The sequence below is a fragment of the Sminthopsis crassicaudata genome, chromosome 5, assembly GCF_048593235.1.
Source record: "Sminthopsis crassicaudata isolate SCR6 chromosome 5, ASM4859323v1, whole genome shotgun sequence".
Classification (NCBI taxonomy): Eukaryota; Metazoa; Chordata; class Mammalia; order Dasyuromorphia; family Dasyuridae; genus Sminthopsis; species Sminthopsis crassicaudata.
Window position 1 is genome coordinate 159,937,461 of NC_133621.1, and position 14,010 is coordinate 159,951,470.

Here is a 14,010-nt window from a genome sequence, read left to right on the forward strand (position 1 = left end):
TTGAGAAAAAAGTTCAAAATGTTTCCCTCATAACAATTTTATATTTAAATAGAATATTATTCATAGTTTACAAATGAAAAAGCTGAAATCTACCAATCTTAGTTTTGATTATTATCCTACAAATAACTGCAGTAAATATCTGACAGTCTTCAGTGCTGAGTAGAATTTCACATTCCCTCAACAGATTTGGGAACATCAAGATGCTAGTCAATTGATATTTAAACTTGGTCTACAGAGAGCTTTACACCTCCTTTTTCAGAGTCAAAAACTAGCAAGGAATGTTCTGAGATACCCAAAGGAACAAGAAGCTTTTTAGCTTTGGAGACATATATGCCAACCAACTAGCTTATATGAGCACTAAAGGAACAATATATTCAGGAGTACTGACTGTGAGGAATTTAAGCAGTCAGTCTTTTTCATGTAAACAAAAAAACCATTAGTTTAGAGTTGGAAGAACTACTATCATTGCTATCATAAAATAATGTTTCTTGGATGAATGTGCAGAAGATCATATACATGGAGAGAGGCAAAAACAAGACCTTTTGTGTCCAGTGTTCTTTCTACTTTGTTTTTCTTATTCTGAATAGTTTATATTTATTGAGAATGTAATATAAGTAAATATAAGTTTGTGTAAAATAAAAATTAGAAATCTCATCTCCAGTAGAAAAGAAAAATTTTCACTAGAATCTTCCTTTATGACATCACAGTTAAAAATAACAGGGCTAATACCAATGAAAGTATCATGGAAAACCCCACTACTACAATAACAATGTCATATTGTTGGCTAAACTAAAAATGCAATTTTAAACTAAATAACTAAAAAAGAGCAGAGTAAATTAGTGCCATATATATATTTGCCATTAATAACACAACATGTTATTATATATTAATCTAGTGCCAATCTAGTTCCAAGTATTTTACTGACACTGATATTCAGTTTATAATATTACAATAAGAAATGAATGAGATAAAAGAATTGGGACAACTCAGACAGATATCTGAATAGATATGATTACAGTTGCCTAAGTCAGGCCCAAACTATTCTCAACAACAATATAAACATAGATTCTTTGGAATATTGTACCATTAAAACACATCCCAGAATTTGATGTTGATTTTTCTTATATCTCCAAGCCAAATTTATTCAAAAGTGCCTATGACCTGTAGATTGATTAGGAGTAAATAGAGTTTCAGCACCAAGTAGAAGCTTGGTAATACCTATAATATCCTACAATACAGACTTGGGAAATCCAAGGAAGGGAAATATAAGATTAGCCAGGATTGCTGAATTCTCATTTTATACTTCTGCTCCTATTTATTATGGGATTACTTGTTAGAAAAATTCTCACCAAAAGGACCACAAAGTCCTTGAATCTAAGTGACAATAACTTTAGATACAAATGCAAGTAAACATTTTTCTCAGAGAATAATTATAACTTTAATAACTTACCTTTTCCCTGTGGGAGAATCTTGTCCAATTCCATAAGCAAGGAGAGCTGCAGATGGTTCATGAATTAACCGCAAAACATTAAATCCAGCTGCCCCAGCTGCTTCCCTGTGAATAATTTGCTTTCATTGTATTCAGTATCACTTAGAAATTATTCAACTATTAATATTTCTAAATATGCTAAAGACTTTATGTGATTATCTCTTAATATTTCACAAATAGGACATAAAAATGAAAAGCAAATTGCAGTAAATTGTTATTTGACATTTTAAGACTGCTCTAAAACAACATATACCTGTCTTAACAGTAATATACAAAAATACATGAGTTTAACTAATGTAGAAACGTTTATTATGATTGTACACATATAACCTTTGTCAGATTGCTTCTGTCTCAGAGACAGAGGAGGGGAGGAAAAAAAATTGAAATAAAAATTTTGTAAAAGTAAATGTTCAAAACTATATTTACATGTAATTGGAAAAAAAAAATCCTATTAAGTGTGTATAAGGCAGGAAGTCCATGAGATACACAGGCTGCTACATGAAACTAGATTTTTTTCTATTCAGAATTGCTTCACAATCTACTTTAATGGTCAGGAAATTAAGTTTACTCTCTTGAAAATGAAAACAGAATTTTCAAAATGCTTAACTCTTAACTTTGAATTGGAATTAAAACAATTTTAATACAAATCTTGTCAATAATTTAGAAAGTAGGAAAAAAAAAAGAGTATTATTGATAAATATTTGTCTTTTGAGGTTTTGGAACGTGGAACTCTATCCCTGCAGAATTATGTGTAATCTCTGATTACATTTACCTAAAACTAATTGTTGCCTTCTTTAATAGATCTAAAACTCAACAAGGTAAGAGATGATGTAAAAGCACTCTTTTTTTTTCTGTATATTTCCATAAAATTTTTTAAAACATGAAATAAATTCTATATAAAGGACCAAAATAAGATAGTAGTTTAAAAAGTGGTACCGGGGCAGCTAGGTGGCGCAGTAGATAGAGTACCAGCCCTGAATTCAGGAGGACCTGAGTTCAAATTTGATCTCAGACACTTAACACTTCCTAGCTGTGTGACCCTGGGCAAGTCATTTAACCCCAGCCGGGGAGGGGGTGGGGAGGGGGGAAGTGGTATCAAACCAAATAATTAACCATGTTTAATTTTATCTTGACATTTTACTAAAATTAGAAAATAAGGATTACTAACGATCCTGCTAACATTAGATTCAAATCTGATTTTACCTTTAACTATGTAAAATTTAAAAAATGTAATCCCAAGAATTTTTAACTCCTTTAATTAACCAAAAAAGTAAACACCTCATATACTACTCACCCAAGCGCATTCTTTTGGTTTTCTCCAAAATCAAACGGGACAGTAATAACTACATCACTGACATCCGAGCCCAAAGCAGACTGTGCAGTTTCTGTTCACACACACATTTAAAAAATATATTATACTAAAAGTGAACTAGCACCAGATAGCTGTGATGTCAAATGCTTCCTTAACAAATCACTTTTTTTGCAGTTCATACCTTATCTCCCTATAATCTGATTTTCCCCCCAGCTTTTCCAGATGATGGGCCTTTGGCATTAGCCATTCTAAAAATGAATTTATTTTAAGAGATCTGGGTCCCAACAAGTAAATACAATATTTCACCATTGTTTGAGTTCCAGGAAAGCAGTTCTACCTCCCCAAACCCATCAAATAATATTTAAGCTGAAAAAAGATCTTTCACAGAGGTTTAAGGATGTGAAGCAACTTGTTGAAGACCACCCAGCTATTTTTGTGATAGAGCTTAGATTTAGAAATAGGGTTACCCAAATCTTAGTTCTATGTTTCTTCAACTAAGCTACTATCTCACACAGCTCAAAAATGCCTGCCAATTAAAGCCCACTTAAAAGGATATTTGAGAAACTTCTATTATATTTACCTTTCATTTTACTAAATATCAGTTTTACAACATCTTCTGGGTTAACAAGTTTGGTTTCTTCTCCAGTATCTATTTCATATTGGAATTTTCCATTTTTTTCAATGACCTATGAAGAAAAATAAAGTTAAACGATGAAATAATTTTTCTTTAAAAAAAAAAATGCAATTTCCTGAACAAAGTTGTACATGATGGATGAACAATCAAAATTATCTTGTGTTCTGAGAATAACAGGATTATACTCACTGGACATTTACTTTCTGTGATGTATTTCTGCACTCGTAGGTCATCAGGACTGTGAATATAAGAAAAGAAAAAGCTGTAAAGTCCAAATTACAAAAATAAATTAAAAATTATATATGATTATTCCTATTATCAGTGAATTTTAATAATGACAATTAAGAAGCTAATTCAGCATCCTCCAAGTTTTATAAGAAATTAAGATTAGGCAGGATTAAACAAGACATGCTATTTAACAATGGTTATTATAGCAAGATAAAAAAAAAAAAAGCATACATAATCTTTATAATTTAGTTACAACAGAAAATTTATTTCTTGTTCTGACTATGCTATAAGGAGTGCAATTTATGTAGGGGGATAAATTTTTTTCCCTTTGATAACCTATAATATCATAAGCTTTTACTTTCAATCCCATGGTCCCAAAACTAAAAAATCAAGATGAAAAAGACTACAGAATCTATGTTTGCAGCCCATGCTGTCAAACCTATTTTAATGTACCATAATTGCTCACTTGAGCATCTGAACATTGCAAAAAGAACCCCAAAATTATGAGAGAAGCAACAAACCTATATACCTGTACCTATGTAGAAAATGTGACAGGATGGCAGACCGAAGAATGCAGGCAAATACATGATGAGAAAAAAGAGAGAAGCAAACACAAGTCAGAAAAAAGATGGGCAGGAGTCAAAAAATGCCCTATTAAGTAGGAGGCACTCAATACCTCTTTTCAGCTTGAAACAATGAAAACATCAGGAAGCAATGAGACCAGTGAAACATCTGAAAGTGCTTTCTCCACTTTTGAAGACAGAAATGGGGTATATCCTAGTACTCAGGCAGAAATATCCTAAGTTATTTTTGCAACCCAGATCATCCTGTGAGGTGATTATGGTTATTACATTTTTTAAAGTCTAAAGGATTGATTGAAGCAGCTAGTCATGAAGTGATTCAATTGCCAAAGAACAAATGACTTTCAAAACCCAGTGAAATCTAGCCCCCGTTGGACAAACTTAACTAAATCATCTCATAACTTAATTGCTCCAATTTCTTCTATTCTCATTTTCTTAAGTTCTCTCTATTCTTTTTTTTCTGATCCTTCTCTATTAAACATGCCTATCTATAATAATGAAAAAAACAAACTTGAAACTAAAATCGCAAGGCTAAATTGGCACTTAGGATGCTTAAAGGACAAAACATTTAGGTAGAGATTGAAATAAATCTTGAATGGTAAGTTATGCATAGAAAGTATATGTCAGATAGAGGCAGCAAAGTAGGATTTGGTGAATTCTTAAGTCCTGAATTCATTTGTATTGCCAAAAGGAATTATTGTATAATCTGAAGTCCCCTAATTTCCTTAGCCATTAAAGTATATCAATAAAAGACAATTTAAGCTTCATTCTTAGATCTATGAAATGATTCTGCTATTAGTTAATATTCTCAGTTGTAATCAAAATATCCACCTGACAAGATATGGTCTTGAATCCTGAAAAATGTAGTGACCAGAATTAAAATTTTTGTGCATAAGGCTTTGTAGTTAAGGCACATATACAGCATGAAACTGAAAAGCTTGTTCTGAAAATTTAATCAACTGAGGTGATCCATATTGTAATCTTAAGCTTATGACATAAAAAACTGGCCAACTATCATTCAAATGAGGCAATTATTGTAATCAGGAAGAGCAATATTTTCATAGAATTTATAAGCACTTACAGTGACAACTTCCCTTGTTTCTCAACAATCACATGAAGAACTTGCTTCTCTTACCTGCCTTTTGGAAGAAGCCTAACTACCTTTTGTGGATACACAGAGAAAGATAAGTGACAAAGGAAGCAGGGATGGAGAAGATAAAGGAATGATTATGAATATCTAAGGAAGCAGTGGATTGGCCACAACTGTATACAAGTAAAAACTTTATTTGTTCACATCAGGATTCAGTTATTAAACAGAAGAAAAAAAAAAAAAAACAGACTATGGGGGTTGGTACAAAGAGCACCTCATGCACATCATGGTTTCTGGAAGGCAGAAAGGAAGTCAGTTCTGGCCCATCTCCCCCAACCTTTAATGGATGGAGAGGATTCTCTTCCTCCCTCTCTGTAGGCTTTGCCTATATAGTCATTGCCCAGAGGCTTGGCATACACCACCACTGATGTGCTATGGGTCTCTAATTTCACCAATCCTTTACAGTTATATAGTGCTTTAACTGTTCAAAGCGCTTTCAAATTCATTATTTTATAGGATCCTCACAACAGCCCTGTGAGGTAGGACAGTTATTATTTATTATTGTTTATCCCCTTTCACAGATGAGGACCTTCAGGCACTGAGTGGTGAAATAACATGCCTACGATTATGTAATGAGATGGGACTAGAACCCAGGCAAAAACCTGACTCCTGGTCACATCTTTACTGTTTAAAGATACTATTCTCTCTTGATTATCTGAATTATTTTTCTCTTCACTCCTACAATAACTTCCAACATATACTCCTCTAGCAAAAAGTACTCCTGAGACCTATTACCTTTTACGAACACCACTTGGCTAACTTTGTTTGGCTGTCAGTTAGCATATCTGTGATAATATTTCTTCGTTGTAACTCCTCATCTTCACCCATGCTCTTACTCATATCACTGATAGCCCTGTTTCACTACCAACAGCTTAGCATGCCAAAGGCTGAGCTCTTTATATCAAGCAATTGCTTCCAGGGAAGCCCACTTAATGCTGGCTTCTTTACATTTATATACTTTCACATGAGGGCTCTCAAAAAGAATTTTAAAAAAGTGGTCTAAAAATGAATAATTCATCACCTTTATTCTTTGAAAGTAGGGATGATATCTTTGATGTTTTATATAGAATTTAAGAGATCAGTGCCTTAGTATTATATTAAATTCTCCTTCACTGCCCTTTAAAAGTTAATTTAAAACAATTTTTCAAATATGTATTACATTTTTACTGCAAAAGCTAAAATCTCATTAATATTTGTTTACATCTGAATCATAACAAGAGCTGGAAAGAATCTTTCAAAACTTTTCAAATCCAACTTCAACATTGTGTAGATGAAGATGATACAGAAAGATCGTGTCCAAGGGAACAAAACTAACATAAGGTTAAGAACCAAGAATAAAGCTGAAATCTCCAAGTTCCTATTCTAGAGCTCTCTCCACTTTATTAGCTTTCCTCCCACATTCGTTACTCATTAGATCACATTTATCATAGTAGCCTGCAGGTCTTATATCTCTCCAACAAGCTAAACTTGCACTGAATGTTCTCATCTTGTCTTTGGAGGGGTTTTGGACAGTTTCTGTCCTCTGCAATGATGTCCCCTCCCCCCCAGTTTTCAGGCAGATATTTAAGCCAAATGTTAAAAAAAAAAAAGTAAGTTTCCCCTGCCACAGACTATTGAAATTTTGGAAAGCCTCATCAATTTAGGAAGCTTCTTAAATATATCACCACCTTTTCCTTCTCCCTCCTGCCCCCTTAAAAAGAAAAAAACAAAAATAATCTCCTAAATTAATTCACAAAATATAAAAGCTTTAGTTAGGTTTAGTGATTGTATATAATAGTTTCCTTTTGGAAAGTAAATTTTAGAGATATAGGCACAACACCCCAAAATATTTTGTTTTGTTTTTACAATCTCTTGGTCTCCTATAAATGTATATTCAAGGCCTATTAAGTATTACAGAGAAATGACAAAAAGATTTGCTTTAGGGTCTGTGCTTCAAAAGAACAGTAATCTGTTCCCAAGTCTCCATCCACTCCATTTCTAAAAGGTGCAGGAGATTTCCTCTGCTTTCATTCATTAACGGCCATTCAACTAGGTGAACCAAAAATGGAGAAAGCATAATTTTAACAGGTTCCCTAGATGGGAAGTTTTCCAAGGCATGCCCTCTAACACACAACTAGACAGAAAAGCTGCTAGCCTAGAAAAATGAAATCAGCTTGAAGCAGAGCAGGGAAACTAACAATCCAAATCATTTGTTTTTAGAAAGCTTGAATGGTAACAAACCAAATTTGGATAATTACTAATATATACTTATGCACATAAAGTAAAGGAACTACATAATATGAAATGTAAATTATTTACTTACATCTAAAATTTTATATAACATTCAGTATTTCATTTCACCATAGAATCATTCATCAACATGACATCACACTATTGCAGTTCCCTGTCAGTCATTAATTTAACCCCCTTAGTAGTACAATAGGAATTAGCTGAATTAAAAAAGGGGGGGAGGTGGGAAAGGAGCTAATTTGGTTGCTACAGTTTGTATTGCATGTCAAGACGTGATATAATTATAGCAATGAAAAAATGTATTCAAAAGGGTACATGTTGTTTGCAACCATATTAGTTGTATGATTGTAGAAGGATTAAAAAAAAAAAAAAAAAAAAAAAAAAACACCAACCAAGGAATCACTTTTTATATAGCAGTCAGGTAGGGGGGAAAAAAAAAAACAAACAACCCAACAACAACAAAAAAACAAGTGATGGGTGCAGGGCTCAAAGAATGAGGTTACTGTTAATAACCACATTTTTATACCTGGCAATCTAATGTGCCTCATCCTGGGTCACATTTATTAATAATACCTTACATTTACAGTTTACTTTTCTAAATGCTTTCACATCTACTTATCCATTTGTGCCTCACAACAACCCTGTGAGGTAGGTACAACTGGTATTATTATTCCCCTTTGTACATATCAGGGTTTTGATGCACAGGGAGATGATATGAATAGTCTAAGAACATGGGGACACACAAGAATTCAGTGACAGAAGCAGGACTAGAGAATTCCTAACTTCCAGCCCCCGACTTTTTCTAAATACCATGCTGGCCCACATATTTCTGGAGAGTCCTCCATTAACTAGTAATGGGCTTTTGGGAAAGGAACTGGCCTGTGTATGTATTCCTGTTACTCCACAAATATATGGTTCATCTTCCCTCTTTCTGAGGGCCAGCTGCTTATAAGAAAAGATGTCAGGGAACACTTGAGGACAGCCATTAGAAAGCAGATGTTACTACTACTACTTTAAGGAATAACTTTCTTACAACAGGCCCCTAACTTTTGGTGCTCGAAATTAACTTCTGAAGCAATTTTTCCAGTCCTAGCTGAAAAGCACCAGTTGCTTCTTCTACTGCTGTAGCCAAACGTCTGACTGCAATTACAGCATCCCTGCGGAGCTCATTGGCCGTGTCTTGCTGGGCACTGGCCTCCTCACCAATAGCAATCAGCCTGTCCAGTTTTTCTTCCTCACGCTTGGAAAGTTCTCGTGCCAGTCTCCTGTTTTCTGCCAACTCAGCAGCAATGGTCCTGGCCACTGAACGCCTTCTACGCCGTGCCCACCTTGGAGGTGGTTGGTTGGTGAAAGTCCCATCCCCACCAGAAACAAGATGGATTCTAGAGGAAGAGGCTTGGGGCTGTTGTGTGGAGGCTATACCAAGGGTGTTGCGGCTGGTGCTGGCGCAGGGACCCGGCTCACAGGACACACCCACTCTGGTCACAGTGCTGCTATGACAGGGAGCAACTGCACCTCTGTAAAGGCTGTGGGAGCTGCTGTAGCTGGGGATCGCTTGAGAGCAGCCTGCAAAACAAAGCAACAATGTTGCAAAGTGGACTTTCCTGCTTAAGGTAATGCTTTGAAGCCAGCAGCAGAAAATAGCCGCAAATAAGACCACTACAATAGCTGCTAGAAGGAGCCCTTTTCATTTGGATTAGGGAAGAATTCAGCCCTGACTTTTGGAGCTGAGGATAAAGTAACTATGCCCCAACCATCACGACCCCCTCTTCTTACCTATCTAAACTGTGAATTCAAAACTACAAATTTTTTTTCAGTTATCTAAAGAAATAATGCTTCCACAACATTGGGTTTACATAGAACTTTTCTTCTTTTGGGAGGTTCAGAGTCCCAACCTGTGATGACAGACCCAAGCCCATGGGACTTTTGAAGCCATCAGTTCAGATACCCACCCATACCCAATGATTCACTAGGCTTGAGGACCACAGCAGAACCCCACTCCCCAGCCATGCCCTGGCATCCTTAAGACCATGGCATTGTAGGACCCCAGTATTTTCTCACTCTTGGGAGTTACCTGCACCTGAGGCTTCATCCCAGGAATCCTCAAGGTCACCGGTTTCGGGCAGCTGGTTACCGATTCCCACACTTAGGTGACAATTCTCATCTGATTCCTTAGCTGCTCTCAAGATAGTCTGATGATCTGCTGCCTGATTCCTCTTTGCCTTCAAGTTGCTGTTTCCCTCTTCCCCTTGGAGGTCAGAGGCTACTAAGTTCTGATCACATTGCTTGGTCCAGACAGCATCCTCCATTAAATTATCTGGGTCAGTCACTACCTGATTTCGGAGAAGCTGATCCAGTGTATCATAAAATGGGCAGTGTGGAGGGTCACCCATACTGGTGGCATGGGCAACATAAGCCTTTAAATATAAAGCCTTCAAAACTTTAAACTTGGAGCGGCACTGACGTTCTGTGCGTCGGAAACCTTCCTGATGCATTCGTTTTGACACAGCCTGATAGACATCTGCATTATGGTGGACAGTCTGGAGGCGCTGAATGTACTCTGCCTCACCCAGTATGGCCAGAAGAGTACGTGTCTCTTGTCTGGACCAGCGGATGCCCGCACTGCTATTGGTAGTGGCCATTGTGGAATGGGAAACTGTTGAAGGCTCCTGAGCATCAAGTTGCAACAATGTAGACTTGGGGGAAGCTCTGTGTGGTCTCAATATATTTCCGGGAGTCAGTTGCTTCCTCCTTCTCGGGACTAATTGCTGTGGAACCAGGTCCAAGGACCGCATGTCTGGCTAGAAGGCCAGATGGGCATGAGTTACAGGGAGAGTGTAAGGAAGACTTTGGCATCAAGTTAGATGGTGCTACTTGTGAGTGGTTCATTGATAGGCATGAGGCCAAGGCTGAGTAAGCCTGGCTTTGGGAGAAAGCCTGGGATGGATGTTGGGAGGCCAATAAAGCACTCTGTGGGCTTGGCAACTTGAGGGCTGACTCCTCCACAGAAGGTTGGGTGGTTTCCAAGGCCAAGACCTGGTGACTATAACTATGTCTGTAAAAATTTTGTTTGGTAGAGAGGGAACTTGTAGAAAAGTGGGCCTGGAGAGTGAGGTAGCCAACTCTGGAGAAGCCCTGGCAGCCCATGTGCTACATGTTGGCAGTGGGCCCGGGGGGACACATTTTACTAACCTTGCTAAAATGACCAGGTTGGAGCCATGATGAGATGGCTACTTGACTGGCACTGTTAACTAGAAGCATTCCTGTAGTTGACTAGAAAAGTACTAAGTTATCTTTGCTAGAACAATTTCTATCAACCTCTTAGAAGTTGGAGATATGATGGAAGTTGATCATTTACCATTCTGGCTGTTTGTACCTCCTCTCAATTCTGTTGGGTGCTTAAAACGCTGCAAACCAATGGACTTGTCTACATTTGACTGACTTGGGAGGATGATTTAAGAATTGAAAACTACTGGCACCACCCATCCCCATCCCACGAAACAAAACAAAACCAAAAATCTGTTTTTGTTTTGGCTAATGCAGAGATAGCCTAAGAAGAAAAAATAACATGAGTACAATTTAACCAAAACAAATAATGATCATTTTAAGATTCCTGCATCTACATGAACCCTAAAACTAATTCATTTATGAGCCCAAGTTCAGAATTTTAAGTTTATTTCTACTCAAAATTCTCCATCTAGCACTTTGGAAAGATGTTGTAGTTAAATAAATCAGAAGACTTGTAAACTCTAGTTTACTGATGCTGTTACTCTGCAACATCAGGAAGACTATACTCTTTTGGTGCTTCAGTTTCTTCATTTGTAAAAAGTATTAATAACTGCTCTATCAAACTCAAGGCCAGTATGAAAATTTTAAAAAGATACAGAAGTATAAAAATTTAAAAGCGCTATGTAAAGTATTATTATTACAAGAATATAAAACCTTTAATTATTATAGTGATCTATAATTTCAGGAGACAGAAGTCTGGGAAAGCAAGTCTCTTTAATCTTTTAATTAAAGTTAGAGCAGTGGATGATTAACTTGATTCTTATTTAAGACATTAATTAAGTTGTTTCTACAATGATTAAATTTGCACATTAAGAGACAAACAGGAAAAGTTAGTCTAGAGAACCTACACAAAGGCACTGTAATAGAAAACTAACAACTATAGAAGCTGTCACTAAACAACATTACTAGTTTTTGGGAAAATTCAACTGTACCAGAATAAAATTCTCCAAGTTTCTTCCGAATTATTTTAAGTGTCATAGTCCTCATTCCATTTCTCCTAAAAATCTAAGTCAAAAATGTCAAAAGTATTATCTCCACTGAAATAATACAGAAATTATTTATTACTTCGTTTCAAAGCCACAGTGTGCAATGTGTGGCAATGGAAAAGTTAGTAAATGACAAGTCATAAAGACCTAATATAAATTAAAGCAAGTTAAATACCCTATTATATTACCTTTAATAATTCCCCAATTATGAATGCAGTAATGTAATTCCAGAATTACTATTTTAACATCACAATAGTAATTCAATTCAATTCAAATAAATTTGATCACAAACTTCTCTTCCTGACAGAAATATATTATTTCACTTAAAATTGAATTCCTTACCTTCTGCCAAGGATCTGCTTTACTTTCACAACTGTATTTGAAATATTTCTTATTCTACTTTGTTTTGCTGCCAAACCAACAACCTGCAAAAGAGTCATAAATTAAAATGTTTCTAATTTTTGATTACTGCAAAGTAAATAAGTCTGAAGGGACTATTACCTCTTCATTTTCTGAATAAGCAACCACAGCTGGTGTGACTCTGTCACCTGCATCATTAGCAACCACATGTGCTCTGCCATCCTGGAGAGATGGACCAAAAAAAAAAAGAAAGAAAGAAAAAAGAAACTAATTTTAAAGGACATGTTAATGATTATGTGTTGTGATGAGATTTTTTTATATGGCGGGCTGAATATTCTTTACCCAACTTGGCCTTATCCAAGGGGACATCTTGGTTCTATATAAATACTTTAGAGTTAGGCAACATATTATCATTATTCATTTAACTGAGTTACAGGGAGCTTGTCCTTTCTTAAGTAAAAGACGCCCTCTATGTAGAATCCACCCATTTCTTTTGGTGTCCTCTACACAGGCAATAATTGGTTAATGCATCCTATGTGTAATAACAACCTTGTTCACAACACTTAAAAATCATTATTAAGTCATCCTCTCTCCTCTCCACCCCACACCCACACACCTTCTTTTCTTTGGATTAAGTAATACTAACCCTATGGGAGCTTTTTTTTTTTTCCCTGACAGAACCTATTTTCTGTAGGGCTAGAATTGATACCAAGGGGAAAAAAAAACAAACACCTCACCTCTCTTCTCCCCCCCCCCCCACCTTGTTCATTTCTCTTCTCCAGGAAATTGACAGAAGGGCCTGATTCCCCACCCCTCCCCCGGGCCCACCCCCAAGCCCTCCAACGCCGCTTTCCCTACTTAGGACTCGGGAAACCTTCCATATTAAACAGACCAAGTAAGAAGCCATACTCACCCACGCTCCCCTCCATATCCAAACCTCTCGCACAGAATGCAACAGTTCTAGGTCGCAGGCTGAGGTTACCCCGCCCTGCCTTCCTTCCTTCCCTCCCTCGCTCGCTCGCTCGCTCCCTCCCTCTCGCAGGAGTTTGGAGAAGCCCAGGAACCTCCGAGTTCCGACCTAAGAACGCCCCCCCCTTACCCTCTCCCTCCCCTCCGCCCCCCCCTTGACGCCGGGGCCAAGGGTGCACGTCAGGAGTATACTGCCGTGACGTCACTCCACACCTCCCTTCACCGTCCCGCGACCCTCCTTGGCGCCAGGCGCGACTCCCCCCAATAGAAATCCGTCGGGGATGGGGGATGGGGTGAGAAAGAGAGAATGAGGGATTTAGGAAGGCTGGAGATGAGTGAAGACGGAAGGGGGAGAAGGTTTCAGAAAGTCGAGAGTCTGGCACCGGCCTGAGGCGTCCTTCGCCTTTCGCCACCGCGGGAACGCGACCCTGGGCGACATTACCCCCGGCCTGGCTCTTTCCAGGTAACTAAAGGAAGGTATCACCCCCCCGAGTCTGGGAAGAGTAAAGCAAGCAGATTTTTCCTGCGCCGCTGCCGTTCTCTCTTACCTTGTAGATGGCCACACAAGCAGATGTGCAGCCCAGGTGGACTCCGATGGCCGCCATGAGGCTGCGGCTGCACGGGCAGCTTTCACAACGGCGGCCGCTACCGGTCTCGGAGCAGCCCCATCAAGCACCGCGGTAACCATACGCTTCCCCCTCCCTTCCGTCCAGCCTGTCCATTCAATCCACGGCTGCCTTAGGCCGTCTCCGCCAATCAACACCAAATTCCCGCCTCGCTACGC

At 37.8% G+C, this 14,010-nt stretch overlaps 2 protein-coding genes across 2 annotated transcripts in view; both read right to left on the minus strand.

The window, feature by feature from the left end:
* HSPA14 (heat shock protein family A (Hsp70) member 14) overlaps positions 1-13,957 on the minus strand; it is a 31,259-nt gene extending 17,302 nt beyond the window's left edge. Inside the window, exons 1-7 of the mRNA XM_074268561.1 lie at positions 13,775-13,957; positions 12,399-12,479; positions 12,240-12,322; positions 3,625-3,673; positions 3,382-3,487; positions 2,784-2,874; positions 1,451-1,555 (exon numbers count right to left, since the gene is read on the minus strand). Coding sequence (XP_074124662.1) covers positions 1,451-1,555; positions 2,784-2,874; positions 3,382-3,487; positions 3,625-3,673; positions 12,240-12,322; positions 12,399-12,479; positions 13,775-13,831 — 572 coding nt within the window. The 5' untranslated portion in view covers positions 13,832-13,957. The remainder of the gene's footprint in view (positions 1-1,450; positions 1,556-2,783; positions 2,875-3,381; positions 3,488-3,624; positions 3,674-12,239; positions 12,323-12,398; positions 12,480-13,774) is intronic.
* Positions 5,513-12,455, minus strand: MSANTD7 (Myb/SANT DNA binding domain containing 7). Its single transcript, XM_074268569.1, has 4 exons — positions 12,399-12,455; positions 12,240-12,322; positions 9,698-10,424; positions 5,513-9,189 (listed from the first exon to the last, which is right to left on the minus strand). The coding sequence occupies exons 3-4, from the start codon at positions 10,416-10,418 to the stop codon at positions 8,666-8,668; spliced, it is 1,245 nt and encodes a 414-aa protein (XP_074124670.1). The 5' UTR covers positions 10,419-10,424; positions 12,240-12,322; positions 12,399-12,455; the 3' UTR covers positions 5,513-8,665.
* Positions 13,958-14,010: the final 53 nt, after the last annotated feature.